General features: G+C 32.7%; 2 protein-coding genes across 6 annotated transcripts; one reads left to right on the top strand and one right to left on the bottom strand.

The window, feature by feature from the left end:
* Positions 1–1,240: 1,240 nt before the first annotated feature.
* Positions 1,241–2,658, top strand: LOC111597851 (ADP-ribosylation factor-like protein 4C). The gene is made up of 5 exons (XM_023312765.1): positions 1,241–1,381; positions 1,441–1,560; positions 1,623–1,720; positions 1,880–1,982; positions 2,059–2,658. Exons 1-5 carry the CDS (start codon positions 1,328–1,330, stop codon positions 2,563–2,565), a joined length of 882 nt encoding a protein of 293 aa, XP_023168533.1. The 5' UTR covers positions 1,241–1,327; the 3' UTR covers positions 2,566–2,658.
* A 4,805-nt stretch (positions 2,659–7,463) lies between these two features.
* LOC111597716 (glutamate receptor ionotropic, kainate 2) lies at positions 7,464–18,923 on the bottom strand. 5 transcript variants are annotated; one of them, XM_023312575.2, is made up of 14 exons: positions 18,598–18,923; positions 17,232–17,261; positions 16,848–17,157; positions 15,505–15,680; positions 14,914–14,967; positions 14,678–14,842; positions 12,905–13,057; positions 11,946–12,149; positions 11,678–11,881; positions 11,507–11,611; positions 9,858–10,301; positions 8,964–9,161; positions 8,314–8,704; positions 7,464–7,793 (listed from the first exon to the last, which is right to left on the bottom strand). In XM_023312575.2, exons 2-14 carry the CDS (start codon positions 17,241–17,243, stop codon positions 7,513–7,515), a joined length of 2,697 nt encoding a protein of 898 aa, XP_023168343.1. In that variant the 5' UTR covers positions 17,244–17,261; positions 18,598–18,923; the 3' UTR covers positions 7,464–7,512. The 5 variants fall into 5 exon arrangements, with proteins under 5 accessions (XP_023168343.1, XP_023168335.1, XP_023168327.1 ...); XM_023312567.2 differs by lacking the exon at positions 9,858–10,301 and adding an exon at positions 10,502–10,759 and having other exon boundaries at positions 16,848–17,261; XM_023312559.2 differs by having other exon boundaries at positions 16,848–17,261.
* Positions 18,924–19,201: the final 278 nt, after the last annotated feature.

Here is a 19,201-nt window from a genome sequence, read left to right as displayed (position 1 = left end):
GGACTAAAATAATAACCTCGAATGAATAAAATCTACATTCATCTACACACACTCATGTGTAGGCATGTGGTTGTGCCTGAGTGTGCCGTTCGGTTTAAAGAATATGAGTGCACATTAAATATAGCGTCCACACGCTGTCCACAATGTCCACACAGTGTCCACATTCTATTTACTTTCTATATTGCCACGTTCCCGCACTGAACAATGTATAGTTTATATACGTTATATACGTATTCATGCATGAATGTATGTATGTTTGCATATGTTTATTTAAATAAAGATCATTATAAAAATACACGTACACACAATTAAATACATGTACATATATATGTATTTGGCAGATACACTTGTGTATGTGTATATATATATATATATATGCATATACATATATATTTTGATTTACATGCTTACCCACACATGCATATGAACATACATAAATGCTCCTATTTCAAACAGTTGTGCCCACTACGGCCCGAATGTTTAGTTTATTGGAATATAAATAAAATCAAATATTTGAAGAATTGTTTAGTCTAGCATAGTCTGTCTGAATGGCAAGAGAAAGAACATATAAGATCTGTCTACATTGCTTGAGGAGCTTGACTTTTCATTTAGATAATGTAGTTTATATTTTCGTTGATTGCGGTAAAAAATAATTACTTAGCTACTAATCAAATGTGGAAGATTCGTTGCCCCAATATGAATACTAGAATACAGCTTATTTATACACTTCACTTCATATACCATATAAAATATTATAATATTTTAAAAATACTTATTACCAGAATCTATTTGAAACTACTTTAAATAATATCCGTTACATGTACTCAGTGTTTACTTAGCTTTAACAGCTGCTAACTAGCTCTAAATGGTCGTAGGCTAACAGTCACATATATCAATCGATGACAGCTGTGGCTGAGGATTTTCAATCGATTAGCCGGGCCTTCATCTTCATCAATTTCGTTGTTGGAAATAACGATCGATTTGAATATTTGCAAAATAAATATTGATTAACAAAATTAATTAGAATCAATAGTATAAATAAATATAAAAAACATCCTTTAAATATTAGATGGTGATCAATTTCGATTTAGCTTTTTCGATTAGCAACATGGAATTATCAAAACATATTTCTCATGATCAATGAAAATTTGCTCTTGCAAATTTCTAATATCGATTTATCGATTACTGCAAAAAATTGCTTGTGATGTGGGTGTACTTCAAAGTGTAAAAAAATTAAATTGTTACGATACGATATATCGATACAATAATCAGCATCCCTAAGCAAAACAGTGGTAACAAGAATGTAAGAAAAACAGAAGAAAAAAAAATGGGGGCAACGATGGTAAAAAATGGAAATTTATTGGATGCCTTGCCTACACAGGTACCCGCACATTGTCGTTCAAATATTAATAAATGATTAAGCTATATGTGTAATTGCAGGGAACACTACACGTTGTTATGCTGGGATTGGATTCTGCTGGAAAAACAACAGCGTTATATAGACTTAAGTTTGATCAGTATTTAAACACAGTACCCACTATTGGATTTAATTGTGAAAAAGTACACATTACAATTTTAAGAAATTGAATAAGAAAGAAATTAATTGATTTGTACTGTTGCAGGTGCAGGGTACCTTAGGCAAAGCGAAGGGAGTTCACTTTCTCGTTTGGGATGTGGGCGGACAAGAGAAACTTCGGCCGCTCTGGCGAAGCTATACTCGGTAGGTAAAACAGATGTATACTATCAACATGTATACACTCACTTTTATATACTCGGTTGATAAAACAGAGCTTTCCTTTCTTATAGGCGCAAAAGAAAATAACTTCTTATTTTATTTACTATATATTATGAAAAGCAATAAATATTAATACTTTTCTAGCTGCACTGACGGTATTCTATTCGTAGTGGATTCTGTCGATACGGAACGTATGGAAGAAGCAAAAATGGAGTTAATGCGTACAGCCAAATGTCCTGATAACCAGGTCTGTATATATTTCGAAGCATAAAAGCAGAGCAGATATTTAATATATAATAATGCTGATATTTGATTAAATTCAGGGTGTGCCTGTGCTGATTTTGGCGAACAAACAAGATTTGCCAAGCGCATGTTGTCCCAAGCAACTTGAGAAACTTTTAGGGTTGCATGAACTGCACTATCCAATATCGAATCTATCAAGTACTTCCACCTCGACTTCAACTGGCAACATTGCAGGTTTTGCCACATCAAACCAAAGTTATATGGATCATGGCACAGCTTCACTAACTGATGTGAATAAGGGCAGTGATAGTAGTCATGTAAGCATCACAGATCATTTCCATCTGGATTCTAAGAGCACCTCGGCCCATGTGGAATCTAAATCTAAAGACTCCACCTTACCTACGGCATTGAGCAATCCGCAACAGCAATTCTCAGTTAAACACAATAATTTAAATGTAAAAGGCTGGTATATACAGCCCACGTGTGCTATAACTGGTGAGGGGCTGCAAGAAGGATTAGATGCTTTGTATGACATGATCTTAAAGCGTCGTAAAATTAGTAAGTCTCATAAAAAGAATAAACGGTAATATTGTTTTTAATTTTAGTATCGTAAAAAGTTAAGTCTGCTTAGCACAATTAATTAAATGTACACGCACTTAACAAGAATAAAAATATCGCATATGTACAAATGTACGTAAATACGGATGTTTCATAATTTTAACAGCAAAAAAATACACGGCAATATATTTTTTTCCGTTTAAATTTTATTTAATTTTAATAAAAACAGCTCGACGTGTTAAATGGGAATCGGAAACCTGTTTTCAAGATAAATTAAAAGTGCAAAAATATTTTTAAAACCTTTAGAAATAGAAATACATATATGCCGAATCTGTTGAGATAAGGCATTTTAGATTTCAAACAGGGATTCAGCACAGGAAGTCGCTTCGGAACAGTGTAAACAGATTGTCACTAAGTTGTTGTCCTGTGTGTTTGTGGTTCAGTTGAAACTATATAAAAGACACACATCCAAATACTCCGGATCCGCTCAAAGTACGGCAATCAAATAACTAAATAATATAATAAGTATATGCTAGAGGCTTATTTGCTTGGCAACAAATTTTATTTTATTTTTTAAAGTATTAATACAAAACACTTATGTTTGTAAGTACACAAAACTTACTTAATTTTAAAAGCCTTAATCAATCTTTGTAGTTTATTTTTCGTTTTTTCTCTTTTAAATTTTGTTTTGAAAATTTGATTTAATTAAAATAGTTATAATGAACGCCCAAGTTTGGCATTGTTACATTAGTCGGCACATAAGTGGACCCTGGAGCGCATTTTAGGCAATCACGTTTGAGCGCTGGTCGTTGCTTCGACTTTGATCCCTGGCAGTGCATGGCGAATCGTAGCTCTTCGGCCATTTCGGAGCACAATGATTGATTGTCTGTATGTAAGTTTTTCTTTGAATTCCAACAGAACTCAAATATCGCCACAACCACAGCAAGCGCCAAGCCACAAAGTAAAACAACGAACACACCTCCTATAAAGCGAAAAAAGATATGTGAAATGTCAACAAAAATATATACAAATAATAAATGGATAAACGACAAGTAGGATAGCTCTAATCTATAGAGTGCCTGATTAGGAGTTACCCTTTCAAAATATCACTACGCAGAAATGAATCAGATTTGAATCATTTTTCACCATTTATGCAGCACTTGCGATTGGGCTGCTCTTGTAGGTTAAATAAATTTTATTATTATTTATTGGAATACGTTTCTTATTCATATTCAATCACTGCAACCCACATGGAAAATTTAAGTCTCTAATTTTGGTGGCTACCAAATACCAAGCAAATGGCATGAGTAATCGAACAGACTGATAGGTTTGTATTGCGTATGGTATACAATGAGAAACATTTCAAATTTCAAGTCTCTCTTTATATTTAATAAAATATATAGAGAATACATTTATATATAATATAGAAAATTAATATCTGAACAACTATATTAACTAAGCGAAGCAAATCATAATGTTCGAGCTATACGAGATATACGCACCAATGTTTTCAACACCCAATGCATTGGCTTTCGATTCTTTGCTTTTGTCATCTCTGTTGCAGACATCGCCTGTATTTTTCCACCATTTGTCATAGAGTATCTGTATAATGCCTTTCTCTTGCAATTCCAATATAGCTAATGAAATTTTATCCCGCCATGGTGATCCTTTTGGTGTTGCAATACCATAGCCCTTCGAATCCAGCAGTCCCCCTATTTGCGTTAAGTTACAATCTCGCTGAACTGCATAGTCCAACATTGTTGACTCCATTAGAAAAGCATAATTGCCTTCCATCACCCGCTTGATGCCATCCTCGTACGTTTTCACAAAAACAGATGTCTTTCGGTTTTCCATATAGCGCCACATTTTCTGATATATCCCTATTTTTGAGTCCTGATGGGTAAACAGAAAGTAATGATAAATCTACATATTCAATTTCCTTCAAATATTTGCTGGTAAACTTTCAACTGAATTTCAAGAACTTTTTAAAATTGGCTTCCAAAATTTGTATTTAAAATATAAAAGAAAAATCTAAATTACATGATATTGAATTTCAAAATCAAAATTAATATATTGTAAAATATAGACAATGAAGACTGAACAGAATATACAATATTATAGTTCTACGAACAAAGGAAAAACTTTATATTACCCTAAAAAATGTCATAGTTGATCCGCCTTCCAAAGTGCCGTACTGAATTTCCGTTTGATCGGCCAAATCCGCGGCACTTTCAATCGGAGTTATCATGCGTTCAACTGTTAGAAATGCAGCCAAATTTGCTGTGTATGATGAGATTATTATCAAGCAAAAGAAAAACCAGCAACCACCAACAATGCGGGTTGATGTTGCCTGAAAAATAAGAGGAATTCAAGACATAAAATATATTGATGCATGTAAACCTGGTTTACTAATTCAAATTTTGTGTCATCCAAGCTTCCCTCGCTTTATTTAATATATAAAAATATATATATATATAAAATATCATTTATATATCTATTCAGCTTGAGCAACAAAATTTGTTGCCACAAGAGTGAAATATTTGTTGTATGTAGTTTCCGAACCCTACTTATTTATATTACAGAATACTCTGTAAGATGTGAAGTGATATGTGAACTGATTCCAAATATATAAAAAGAAATAAATAAATTGTTATACGAAGAATTTGTTCCTGAAGATTCCAAACCTGAATCTGAAGTCGCATATTTTTATAAAATGAAAATGTAGACGTTACCAATCTCAGTTTTCTATTTATTTTTTTAATTCTGTGTTTACTTTGATTACTTTTAACTGATGCTACATGACCTTATGAACCATATGTTGAAGGTTTAAGGTCCTAGGTTCAATGTATCCTGACTCTACCCATCTTTAATTGTGATAAGAGATTTAAAAGAATAGTTTCTAGATTCCGAATACATAGATAAAAATTTGATTTATAACCATATCACTAACGATCGTGCCTAGTGCTTAACAATGTAAATTGATATGGATAAGCCGAAAACTAGGGGGATAGGGACTAGGCACTAGGGAAGATAGTGATATTCATACCCTGGGATAGAGATCGGCCCCTTGCTGCATAAGAGCGCCAATTGCAAACCAAAAGCTATTTTTCAGTGTAAAATTATTTTGTACGGTGACTAATTCCAAAGTATCATCTGAGTCTGAGTTATCATCAAGATGGATTTCAATGTCCTCTTTAACATCATTAGAATCATTATTATCATCATTATGATGTCCATCATCAGAACGATTTGTAATCGATTTCAGCTCCAAATGATCGTAAGCATAATTTGCTTTACGAATTTTGCGCAACATATGATCGCAGGCCATGGAACAGGCTGGCTTTGATCGTACCCATTCCATAGGTGATAATCGTGCTACTATCCAGATACACAAGGATACTAAAATGTAGCCAAATGCTATATAAAACCAGATTTCGATAGCAAGCGGATTCATAAAAGAGAAAAACTTCGTTTGTGCACGATCTGATATCTGTAAATGAATAATACATCTTATATATATATTATATTATATACATATATATATATATATATATATATATATATATATATATATATATATATATATATATATGCATATTTATACGATTATTATAAAATAAGTCAGCCGGAGCAAAAGGAACACAATATCCAATCCATATATACAGGGATACTTAATATTTAAACTTACCTTTGGATTCAATCCAGATCCTTGTCTTAAGAACGTTCCTGTTATAAACCAAAAACTGTTTGATATCGAAAACTGATTCTCAACGATATCAGTTTCCCTATAGCAGGGATGCGGATTTTTCCATTCATATGGTGAAAACCGAGCCATCACAAATAGCGCGAATGATACTAATATATAAGCAGCTAGCACATACAACCAAATCTCGATTGCCAATGGGTTCATAAAGGAAAACAATCTTGTTGGTTGACTGGTCGGCACCTAAGGATTTGTAATCAATATAATGAAAAACTAAATTTACAATATATATATACTTAACATATATATAACTATTTCAAAATATATGTCTACATATAGATATATGACTACTATCCAAAATCAAGCAAGAAAGTTACAGTCGGGCGCAACCGACTGCATTATATTCGTTCAAAGTTTGACCCCAGTCCTATCTGCGAGCCGGTATCCAAAATCCAACAAAAATCCAAATTGCAGAAAATATACATATAACGAGATATAATTTATTAATTACATTTCAATGATTTTTTTATTTTTATAATTATCGAATATTTTTGACCTACAAAAAATTTTCAAGTCTCTAGCTCTTATAGATACTCGTTCACACATACGGACAGATGGACAGGGCTCAATCGACTTGGCTTGTCGTCCTGATCAAGAATATATATACTTATAAAAACTGATTTGAATAGGCATGTCCTTCTGCCAATCCGATCTCGTAATCCAGAGACTTTAAATACATTCCGAAGTAAGCAGCCGTGTGACTTGTGACAGACAGACATTGGTTAAAACAAATATTATTCCTTTCACTTCATGAACGAATGTAATAATAATAACAATATAATAATAAAAGCATAGAACTGAAACTAAACTGACAACTCATGCGTACATGCGTGACATTACTATACGATTTCTTATATATATATATACACAACATATAATAGCAGCACAGGAAGTCGCTTCGGAACAGTGTAAACAGATTGTCACTAAGTTGTTGTCCTGTGTGTTTGTGGTTCAGTTGAAACTATATAAAAGACACACATCCAAATACTCCGGATCCGCTCAAAGTACGGCAATCAAATAACTAAATAATATAATAAGTATATGCTAGAGGCTTATTTGCTTGGCAACAAATTTTATTTTATTTTTTAAAGTATTAATACAAAACACTTATGTTTGTAAGTACACAAAACTTACTTAATTTTAAAAGCCTTAATCAATCTTTGTAGTTTATTTTTCGTTTTTTCTCTTTTAAATTTTGTTTTGAAAATTTGATTTAATTAAAATAGTTATAATGAACGCCCAAGTTTGGCATTGTTACATTAGTCGGCACATAAGTGGACCCTGGAGCGCATTTTAGGCAATCACGTTTGAGCGCTGGTCGTTGCTTCGACTTTGATCCCTGGCAGTGCATGGCGAATCGTAGCTCTTCGGCCATTTCGGAGCACAATGATTGATTGTCTGTATGTAAGTTTTTCTTTGAATTCCAACAGAACTCAAATATCGCCACAACCACAGCAAGCGCCAAGCCACAAAGTAAAACAACGAACACACCTCCTATAAAGCGAAAAAAGATATGTGAAATGTCAACAAAAATATATACAAATAATAAATGGATAAACGACAAGTAGGATAGCTCTAATCTATAGAGTGCCTGATTAGGAGTTACCCTTTCAAAATATCACTACGCAGAAATGAATCAGATTTGAATCATTTTTCACCATTTATGCAGCACTTGCGATTGGGCTGCTCTTGTAGGTTAAATAAATTTTATTATTATTTATTGGAATACGTTTCTTATTCATATTCAATCACTGCAACCCACATGGAAAATTTAAGTCTCTAATTTTGGTGGCTACCAAATACCAAGCAAATGGCATGAGTAATCGAACAGACTGATAGGTTTGTATTGCGTATGGTATACAATGAGAAACATTTCAAATTTCAAGTCTCTCTTTATATTTAATAAAATATATAGAGAATACATTTATATATAATATAGAAAATTAATATCTGAACAACTATATTAACTAAGCGAAGCAAATCATAATGTTCGAGCTATACGAGATATACGCACCAATGTTTTCAACACCCAATGCATTGGCTTTCGATTCTTTGCTTTTGTCATCTCTGTTGCAGACATCGCCTGTATTTTTCCACCATTTGTCATAGAGTATCTGTATAATGCCTTTCTCTTGCAATTCCAATATAGCTAATGAAATTTTATCCCGCCATGGTGATCCTTTTGGTGTTGCAATACCATAGCCCTTCGAATCCAGCAGTCCCCCTATTTGCGTTAAGTTACAATCTCGCTGAACTGCATAGTCCAACATTGTTGACTCCATTAGAAAAGCATAATTGCCTTCCATCACCCGCTTGATGCCATCCTCGTACGTTTTCACAAAAACAGATGTCTTTCGGTTTTCCATATAGCGCCACATTTTCTGATATATCCCTATTTTTGAGTCCTGATGGGTAAACAGAAAGTAATGATAAATCTACATATTCAATTTCCTTCAAATATTTGCTGGTAAACTTTCAACTGAATTTCAAGAACTTTTTAAAATTGGCTTCCAAAATTTGTATTTAAAATATAAAAGAAAAATCTAAATTACATGATATTGAATTTCAAAATCAAAATTAATATATTGTAAAATATAGACAATGAAGACTGAACAGAATATACAATATTATAGTTCTACGAACAAAGGAAAAACTTTATATTACCCTAAAAAATGTCATAGTTGATCCGCCTTCCAAAGTGCCGTACTGAATTTCCGTTTGATCGGCCAAATCCGCGGCACTTTCAATCGGAGTTATCATGCGTTCAACTGTTAGAAATGCAGCCAAATTTGCTGTGTATGATGAGATTATTATCAAGCAAAAGAAAAACCAGCAACCACCAACAATGCGGGTTGATGTTGCCTGAAAAATAAGAGGAATTCAAGACATAAAATATATTGATGCATGTAAACCTGGTTTACTAATTCAAATTTTGTGTCATCCAAGCTTCCCTCGCTTTATTTAATATATAAAAATATATATATATATAAAATATCATTTATATATCTATTCAGCTTGAGCAACAAAATTTGTTGCCACAAGAGTGAAATATTTGTTGTATGTAGTTTCCGAACCCTACTTATTTATATTACAGAATACTCTGTAAGATGTGAAGTGATATGTGAACTGATTCCAAATATATAAAAAGAAATAAATAAATTGTTATACGAAGAATTTGTTCCTGAAGATTCCAAACCTGAATCTGAAGTCGCATATTTTTATAAAATGAAAATGTAGACGTTACCAATCTCAGTTTTCTATTTATTTTTTTAATTCTGTGTTTACTTTGATTACTTTTAACTGATGCTACATGACCTTATGAACCATATGTTGAAGGTTTAAGGTCCTAGGTTCAATGTATCCTGACTCTACCCATCTTTAATTGTGATAAGAGATTTAAAAGAATAGTTTCTAGATTCCGAATACATAGATAAAAATTTGATTTATAACCATATCACTAACGATCGTGCCTAGTGCTTAACAATGTAAATTGATATGGATAAGCCGAAAACTAGGGGGATAGGGACTAGGCACTAGGGAAGATAGTGATATTCATACCCTGGGATAGAGATCGGCCCCTTGCTGCATAAGAGCGCCAATTGCAAACCAAAAGCTATTTTTCAGTGTAAAATTATTTTGTACGGTGACTAATTCCAAAGTATCATCTGAGTCTGAGTTATCATCAAGATGGATTTCAATGTCCTCTTTAACATCATTAGAATCATTATTATCATCATTATGATGTCCATCATCAGAACGATTTGTAATCGATTTCAGCTCCAAATGATCGTAAGCATAATTTGCTTTACGAATTTTGCGCAACATATGATCGCAGGCCATGGAACAGGCTGGCTTTGATCGTACCCATTCCATAGGTGATAATCGTGCTACTATCCAGATACACAAGGATACTAAAATGTAGCCAAATGCTATATAAAACCAGATTTCGATAGCAAGCGGATTCATAAAAGAGAAAAACTTCGTTTGTGCACGATCTGATATCTGTAAATGAATAATACATCTTATATATATATTATATTATATACATATATATATATATATATATATATATATATATATATATATATATATATATATATATATATGCATATTTATACGATTATTATAAAATAAGTCAGCCGGAGCAAAAGGAACACAATATCCAATCCATATATACAGGGATACTTAATATTTAAACTTACCTTTGGATTCAATCCAGATCCTTGTCTTAAGAACGTTCCTGTTATAAACCAAAAACTGTTTGATATCGAAAACTGATTCTCAACGATATCAGTTTCCCTATAGCAGGGATGCGGATTTTTCCATTCATATGGTGAAAACCGAGCCATCACAAATAGCGCGAATGATACTAATATATAAGCAGCTAGCACATACAACCAAATCTCGATTGCCAATGGGTTCATAAAGGAAAACAATCTTGTTGGTTGACTGGTCGGCACCTAAGGATTTGTAATCAATATAATGAAAAACTAAATTTACAATATATATATACTTAACATATATATAACTATTTCAAAATATATGTCTACATATAGATATATGACTACTATCCAAAATCAAGCAAGAAAGTTACAGTCGGGCGCAACCGACTGCATTATATTCGTTCAAAGTTTGACCCCAGTCCTATCTGCGAGCCGGTATCCAAAATCCAACAAAAATCCAAATTGCAGAAAATATACATATAACGAGATATAATTTATTAATTACATTTCAATGATTTTTTTATTTTTATAATTATCGAATATTTTTGACCTACAAAAAATTTTCAAGTCTCTAGCTCTTATAGATACTCGTTCACACATACGGACAGATGGACAGGGCTCAATCGACTTGGCTTGTCGTCCTGATCAAGAATATATATACTTATAAAAACTGATTTGAATAGGCATGTCCTTCTGCCAATCCGATCTCGTAATCCAGAGACTTTAAATACATTCCGAAGTAAGCAGCCGTGTGACTTGTGACAGACAGACATTGGTTAAAACAAATATTATTCCTTTCACTTCATGAACGAATGTAATAATAATAACAATATAATAATAAAAGCATAGAACTGAAACTAAACTGACAACTCATGCGTACATGCGTGACATTACTATACGATTTCTTATATATATATATACACAACATATAATAAAATTTGTATAATCGTTGATTAATTGATTAATAGAGCAAACGATTATTACCTTGAATAGAATGCCAATGCCAAGATTCATAAATGGCTTGGTAAAGTCAATAACACTTTCTCTAGCATAGTTAATGGTCATAGATGCGACAGCCAAATCGGCACGCTAAAAATATGGCAAAAGTTCGATATTATTTAGATATATATTATATATATTATTACAAATTCTTGCCCTTTCCATTAACTCTTGCACGATGCCATTCCAAGAGTTCGTTTCCGGTATGTAAACTCCATACATATTATCTGGCACCAATTCGATTTTGTATTGAAAGCCAACTTGTTGTGCTATGGCCTTCAATAAATCAATGCAGAAGCCCTCAAATCTAGCATTTCCCGTCAAATTTACATCCTCCTTAACCATGACATAGGGACGTTCCTTAAAGGTCACAAATAATATCTATGTATAAGGATTTTAATTTATATGTATAATTTCGACATACCTCTCTCGTCATGACAACCAGCGTTATGTTTGCAATATTGGAGTCGTAAAATGCAGTTGGATCGGAAATATTAACACCTACATCCGGTTGCCAAAAGCCCACCTTTTGTATAATCTCCTGTTTCAATTTGAGTATATCAATTTTAAATTTGTTTCTTCTTCCCTCAATAAAGTTCACTTTTCCAGTCAATCCATCCACTGCTGCCTATAAACAGGAAAAACAATGTTAATATAAGAAGATGTAAGAGTGCTTTAGTCGAGACGACTCGATTAGAAGATACTCTGAACCCAGAGAAGAGGAGAAATTCTTATCAGTATACGCTTACCTACACAGTAAACTGAAGTCTGCAACATTTACGGTATTCAAGCTACGCTTAAAAAACGAAGCCACATTATTATTGCTTATCGATAATTAGAAAACGGGATAAATTATTAAAACTTGTACTGCTTATGGTAAACATGAGCTTACATTTCAAATTTAAAGTCTCTAGCATTTGTGGCTTATGAGATCGCTGCGTTCATGCGGACTGACAGACGGACAGAAATATGATCAGAAATATATATACTATGGATTCACGAAACACATATGCCATAAGCGAAAAAAACGTACGCTTAATAACGATCAAGAATTCTCAGCTCCTATTTTAGCTTCAGATTTTACATTTAACCAACTGACAAAGAAGTAGTGGTGCGTGTGATCGAGGAGTTGTCTCCAGACGGAGATGGTTGTTTTATGTAATAAATATTTCTGGTTCTAATCGAATCACACATTCTATTTAATTATGAAGACGCGACCTCGAACCATTATTGATCTGCAAAGTTTAAGCTATCTCCTAGTCGTCCACTCCCGACTTCTTACTTGTTTCTACATCAAATTGTTGTTAAATAATTTTTTTTGCAAGAAAAAAAGCAAGTGTAAAATAATATTGTTAAGCTTCATTGCAATTATAATTCACTTACCGAATTTATATAATTATACAGTGAAAGTCCGTCACTCCAAACTCTGTCCGAGTTACATGAAAGATTCTTGAATGTTAATGTGTGACTGCTATCCAATTGCTTGAGTCCGTAGGCAAACGCATAAACCGAATCAAACATGAGGGCAGATTCTGTCTAAAATATAGATTACACAAGTAAGTATCTTGCAGCCGAGTAGTCTATCACGGTCAAAAACCAAAAAGAAATGTTCATATATTCTATTTTTGATCTCCCTATGGATTTTGCTCCCTTTGGCCAATCAGAAAGCGCTATATATTCCCCTATTTTGGAGCAAAACTTTCCAAACTAACTACATATAAAAAAACGGAAAATATAGATATATATACTATGCAGTGAATACTGATCTTTATACCTTGACCCCACTGAAAATGGGTAATCAAGACTTAATGGTTTTGTGCAAATGTATGTAACAGGCAGAAGGAGGCGTGGCAGATCCCATAAAGTATATACATTCTGGATCAGATCCGTCTGTCTGTCCGTATGTGTGAACTCAGTTCTATAAGAGCAAGAGACTTGAAAATTTTTGTAGGTCCGTGTATAGCAAGCGCAGGTCAAGTTTGTTTTAAATATTCGATAGCTATTCGCATTTAATTGTTATAGAATAAAAACATGATTGAAATGCAGTTAAAAAATTATGTCTTGGACGTCTTAAGAGCTGGAGCCTCCAAGTTTTGTATTTGGTTTTATGTTTATTTTATTCAATTTTGCATACCGACTCCAAATTTCCCCAAATTCTTAAAATTTAAGTTTAGTTGGAAATAGGGCCATTTTGTGAAGCCTTTTGCATCTCAACCAAGCCATATTCTATTAGATCATATGCTTAAAATTTTATTAAGATCAATTAGGTAAAACAGAAGTTATTAAACAAAACGTTTGGCCAATTTGCAAACGCACATGTCAGCAGCGCCAAGCGCACGCATTTTTCCTATGCGTGTGCACACATACATTCAAAAGCGTGTATTCAATTCTATTCCAAGAATCGAAATTGCGATTGAATACTGCTGGAATTATCAGCTGCTACTCAACTTGAAATTTGCAACTCTTCTTGCAGGCGGTGCAGTGGCTGCGTTGGTAGAGGCGACGCTCGTAAGCGGTTAATCCCTGGTGGCGATTGAATATATTTTATAGTTTTATTTTTTAATTATAAAATGGCGGTGTTGGTAGAGCTGATGCGCGTTGCGTAGACATTGTGTTTTTGAATCTTGATGTTGGAAGATCGGGTTGAATTTGTTTTTTTCTTAATACTCGATACAAACTATGGAAAATTATAATAAATCGAAGATAGTATTGGGATCAGGGTATCTGCTAGTCGGGCACCCCGAATAGAACTTTCTTACTTAATTTTTTTTAAATTGAACTAAAATTTTGATTCGAAAAGTTGGAATTTAATACAATTAATTATAAAATTACAGATGTTCATTTTAGATTTGAAATCTATATATTTGTTTTTATAAATTGTTCTTATTTATTTTAAAATTATTAAATTAATTTTTAATTAATTTGCTTTATCATTTAAAAAAAATATATATATATATATATAAATATATGTATATATATATATATATATATATATATATATATATATATATATATATATTTATAAAATTGATAAAGGCATGAATATTATATAAATGTAACTATTTTGGTGGTTATACGTTTTCTTCGATAATATTTAAAAATGATAACTAAATAAACATTTTTATACGTAAAAATAAAGCAAACTTAAATGTTTACCTGAATGTATGGCATCCCATTAATCATATCTAATCCGCTGTGCTGGAGCTTTTGCATTTGATCAATTACATCCTGATAACGCTTACTACCGACATCAACTAACCGAAAGGCGGTTATGTTAACACTGTTGTATCTGAAATCCTCGAGATCATATGTCTCCAAGTCCTATAGACAGGGATACAATATTCAATACGTTTGATCGAAAACATCTGTGAAATTGAGTTTCAGGTACTTACAAAGGTGGTAAACATATAATGATATCGATGGTCATTCATTTGCAGCTGTAAAATCTGTAATTTAATATCGAATAGGGTAGATCGTAAATCAAATTATATAGAAATTAAATCAAATACATACGCATGCATAGATATCTAGAGTTACATATAACAATATTCTAAACATTTTTTTAAATATATATAAAAGGCAGAACACCTGACCCCACGGAGTATTTACATGAACCTGTTCTTCTTGGGATTTATAAGGAATAATGACAATGAGCTATAGTCAGTTTGTTTCAAGTAATCAATTATTTATTCCGTTATCGCTGTGCTATTTAATGCCTCACGTCCTTGGGAAAATTGTCAAATTTTGTATAGGGGAGATGAAGACGTGACGTGTTTGTGGACACCAGATTTGTAGTCTTCAATGAAACAAATTTTTCATAACGCTGTCTAGGGTTGAGCTTTGAATGATAAATGGAAACCCATTTATGGCAAGTTGTCTTAATAATTCATAGTAGCATCTACACACAAGAACAGACATAAATACTAATATTAACTATATATATATATATACAAAAGCAAATGATAGATAGATGAATTTCGTACTGATCGAAAAAATTTTTTTATATTAGTTGGATTTGTGTCAACTATTATTTTGTAAATTTCCTTTTGACGGATTGCTCGTAAAACTTGACGATAAGTCTCCGGATTTGCTTGCCTTATATACATTTCGGTTCTCATCTCTGCGGATGAATGAATAAGGTCCTGTTGTTTGAAAAGTCCTGAAAAAATGGAAAAGTTTTCAATATTAACAAAAAACAATGTAAATTTAATTAACAGATTTTATTGAAAGCCTCAATTAATCAGATTATTCTTCCATCTTCCTTCTGCTGCCTTCTATCTTCCAACTCTCATCTACTCTACTTTATCTTCTAATCCTTTCTATCTTCTATCTCATATTTTCTATCTTTTGTCTTTATCTTCTGTCAGCAGCAACTGTCTAAATGAAAAGATACGTAGCTGGCGACTGGCTCATCCAAATTAAAAATAAGTCTGGAAAATACGAACCAAACGGAAAGTGGAAGTTCGAGGAATTTCGCAAAATGTGGAAATTCTTAAAAATAGTGTTGCTTAACAATCAAACCCAGGTTTAAAAACAAATTCGTCACTACAACGCAGGCACTTGTTATGCCAAAACTTCAGAGAGCTCTTCCGACCAAGACAATTGACATGGATGTCAATAAGGATTGAAATGGCTGCGAGCTAGGAGACCCACATATTAACGAGCCCAGTCAAATTGATGTTATTGGCGTTGATTTACTTCCCCTAATAATGTTGAGAAAAGTGAAGAAATTCAACAAAACATTGGGACAAAACACTAAACTTGGAAGGATTGTCTCCGGCAATATAGCTGGATTATCAACCAACAAGGTAATCAACAAGGATGTGCCTGGACGTCCCATAGATCTCTGCGAAGCATCGAAAAATTGGGATGCTAAAAAAGAAGAAACCAAAGGCAGCAACTGCTAGCTGTCACATTTGGCCCCCCGCAGAATGTTCAGGCATGAAAACATAGCATATTCAAGAATTCTAATCATGCCGTCGACGCACTCAACCACTTGAAGGGAGTGCAATAATAATAGATTAAACTATAAGCTTAAATTCTAAAATTACACATACGAGCGTTGACCCTTACACAGTCAGCACTCTATAAGCTAGATTTAAAAGATGATACGATTGAGTCAGGGTATAAGAACTCTAGCTCAGACGAATAAAGATCATTACACTGAACGACACCACAGTCAAATGTATTCACTATATATAAATAGAAATATATATATATATATATATATATATATATACATATATATATATATATATATATATATATATATATATATATATATATATATATATATATATATATATATATATATTTATGTATTTACCATAATCTTCTTCGTAAATTATAGCTACTTTTGTCCAGTTGAGATACATCATAAGATCGCGATAGGCCAAATTCATGATATTTTGGGAAGGATACAGGTTGATCGAGAATTCCTTAACGCTGACTTCTAAATCGATGCGAACTTCAATATGCGGTATATCGAATGCTTCGCAAATAGATTGAACATGGGTCGCAAGCAGTGGATCAGTTGGGCCGAATATGGCCTGAACGCCAGCTTCCAATTGTCGGCAGACCTTTTTCGTAGTTCGAAAAGAATCGTCGCGCGGCACATATTCAATATCGTATACCAGCTGTGTATTAGGCAGGAGTATTTTTTCTTTATTTATGCGATAAATCGCATATTTAAAAGCCGATTCCACGCTACCTTCTCGTTCATCTTCCGTAAAAATTGCACCTGCAAATATGCAACAATTATGAATTTTATGGAATTACTAAAATTATACTCAGAAGATTCTAGTCTAGCTTATATCTATTTCTGTATATCCACAAAACACACCCGGAGTAGTGGCATTTCGCATACATGCAAATATATAATATTGTACCTTAACATAAAAAAGTTTAACCGTAAAGTATTTGTCGACTGGGCCTCTAGCTTGGTCCTCTAACTCTAACGCTAACAGAAAGCTTTAATACCGCCGCAATACTCATCGTAATTAGGTTTTAACACTCAAATAAACGACAAAAGGTCAGTTGATCGATCAATTAGTTTCCATGTTCCCATTGATATTTTTAGGCTAGATCAACCTTATAAAGAATATATACTTTATGGGGTTTGCCTTTATCTGCCTGTTACCTTTGAACAGAATCATTATACCCTGATTTTCCATTTTCAATGGACTTAGGGTATAAATAATAAATAAAGAAATAATTTAAAAACTGAATAAATAACATTGTACTATTCTGAATATCAAATTAAACAAATTTAAAAGGATTAAACAAGCAAATTTCAGCCGTAAATATGAGAACGACAGTACACTCACATTTTGACGACAGTTTCAATATGCCACTTAAATAACAGGGAAAACAACGCGGTCTTTTCCGGACTGCATAAACGAAGAGCGATAAATGTAATCCTACTATATGGGAGCAAGAAGAAACGGACCCACTGATAACAGAAGTGAGGCGGAAGCCGATGCTATCGGCAACCTTACGGATTGTTTCGCCGTAACGAACAGTGTCTGGAGCTGCTGTGACGGTGATAACAGCAGTGATACCGGTCGTAGCTATGGGATCTCCGGCAAAGTAGCCATCAAGGGAGGGGGTTGGGAGATCTAGATCTAGAGCAGAGGCTAAACAGAATCATCTTTTTACCCATTTGGTTATGGATAATTTCGAAAGTTTCTAAAAATGATATTAAGAGAATCAAAGTAAAATAAAAGAAAACAAATTAAAATAAAATTAATCAATTAAATGAAAAATAGAAAATACAATAAATTTAAACAAATTATTATAATTTCAATTTTAAATATTTAAAATAATAATTTATTAAGACAAAATTAATTGTAAAATTGAACCGAAAAATTAAATAAAGCAAATATTTGAAAGTGGAAAATGATTTTCAATTATTTATTTAATTACAGTAAAAAACCAAAATATAAATATTTCATTTATACACGTTTAAATTAAAATAAAAAAATTAAAACATAACATGAAAAAAACAATCAAAAACTAAGAATAATTTCTTAATACTAATAATAACTAATAAACATGAACTTATTATAAAAACTTACCGACGCGTATTACTGGTGGCAAAGCATTTGCTACCAAAACCATGGACAACAAAGCCAAGTGCACAATGGCATATAGTCCGAGAGAGGGCTTCAATCGCATTGGCTCCCTTGTCATTGGGGAGCAACGTCTCAATGTCCACAATCGTTTGCAACCAGAACAACAGTCGTTAGAATTGTATAAACATATACTATAATACATGCTGCATATTATTTTTTTCTGTCCCACTGATTTCGATTTTGGACGTGAGAAAAGCCAAAAAGTTCCTGCTCAAAATGGCCTCTTCATATACAATTTGAAGTCGTTCGCATTACATAAATTAAATATTCTTTAATTCGTCAACGAAATCAATAAAATGTGTTTATATATATATATATATATATATATATATATATATATATATATATATATATATATATATATATATATATATATATATATTATAATATATATGGTTTATAATATATATGGTTTAAACAACGAAGATTATATATGTGCACCCACTAACTGTCACAATTATTTTGCATGGAACCAACTTTTACATGGCTTCAAACCTTTGTGTGCAGTCCAAGGAGCATGCGCTAAAGCTCTTTGTTAACTAGTTCA

Source organism: Drosophila hydei, unplaced genomic scaffold (assembly GCF_003285905.1).
Source record: "Drosophila hydei strain 15085-1641.00,03,60 unplaced genomic scaffold, DhydRS2 tig00008145-arrow-arrow-pilon, whole genome shotgun sequence".
Lineage (NCBI taxonomy): Eukaryota > Metazoa > Arthropoda > Insecta > Diptera > Drosophilidae > Drosophila > Drosophila hydei.
Note: the sequence above shows the minus strand (reverse complement) of the source record. Positions and strands in the feature narration are given on the sequence as shown.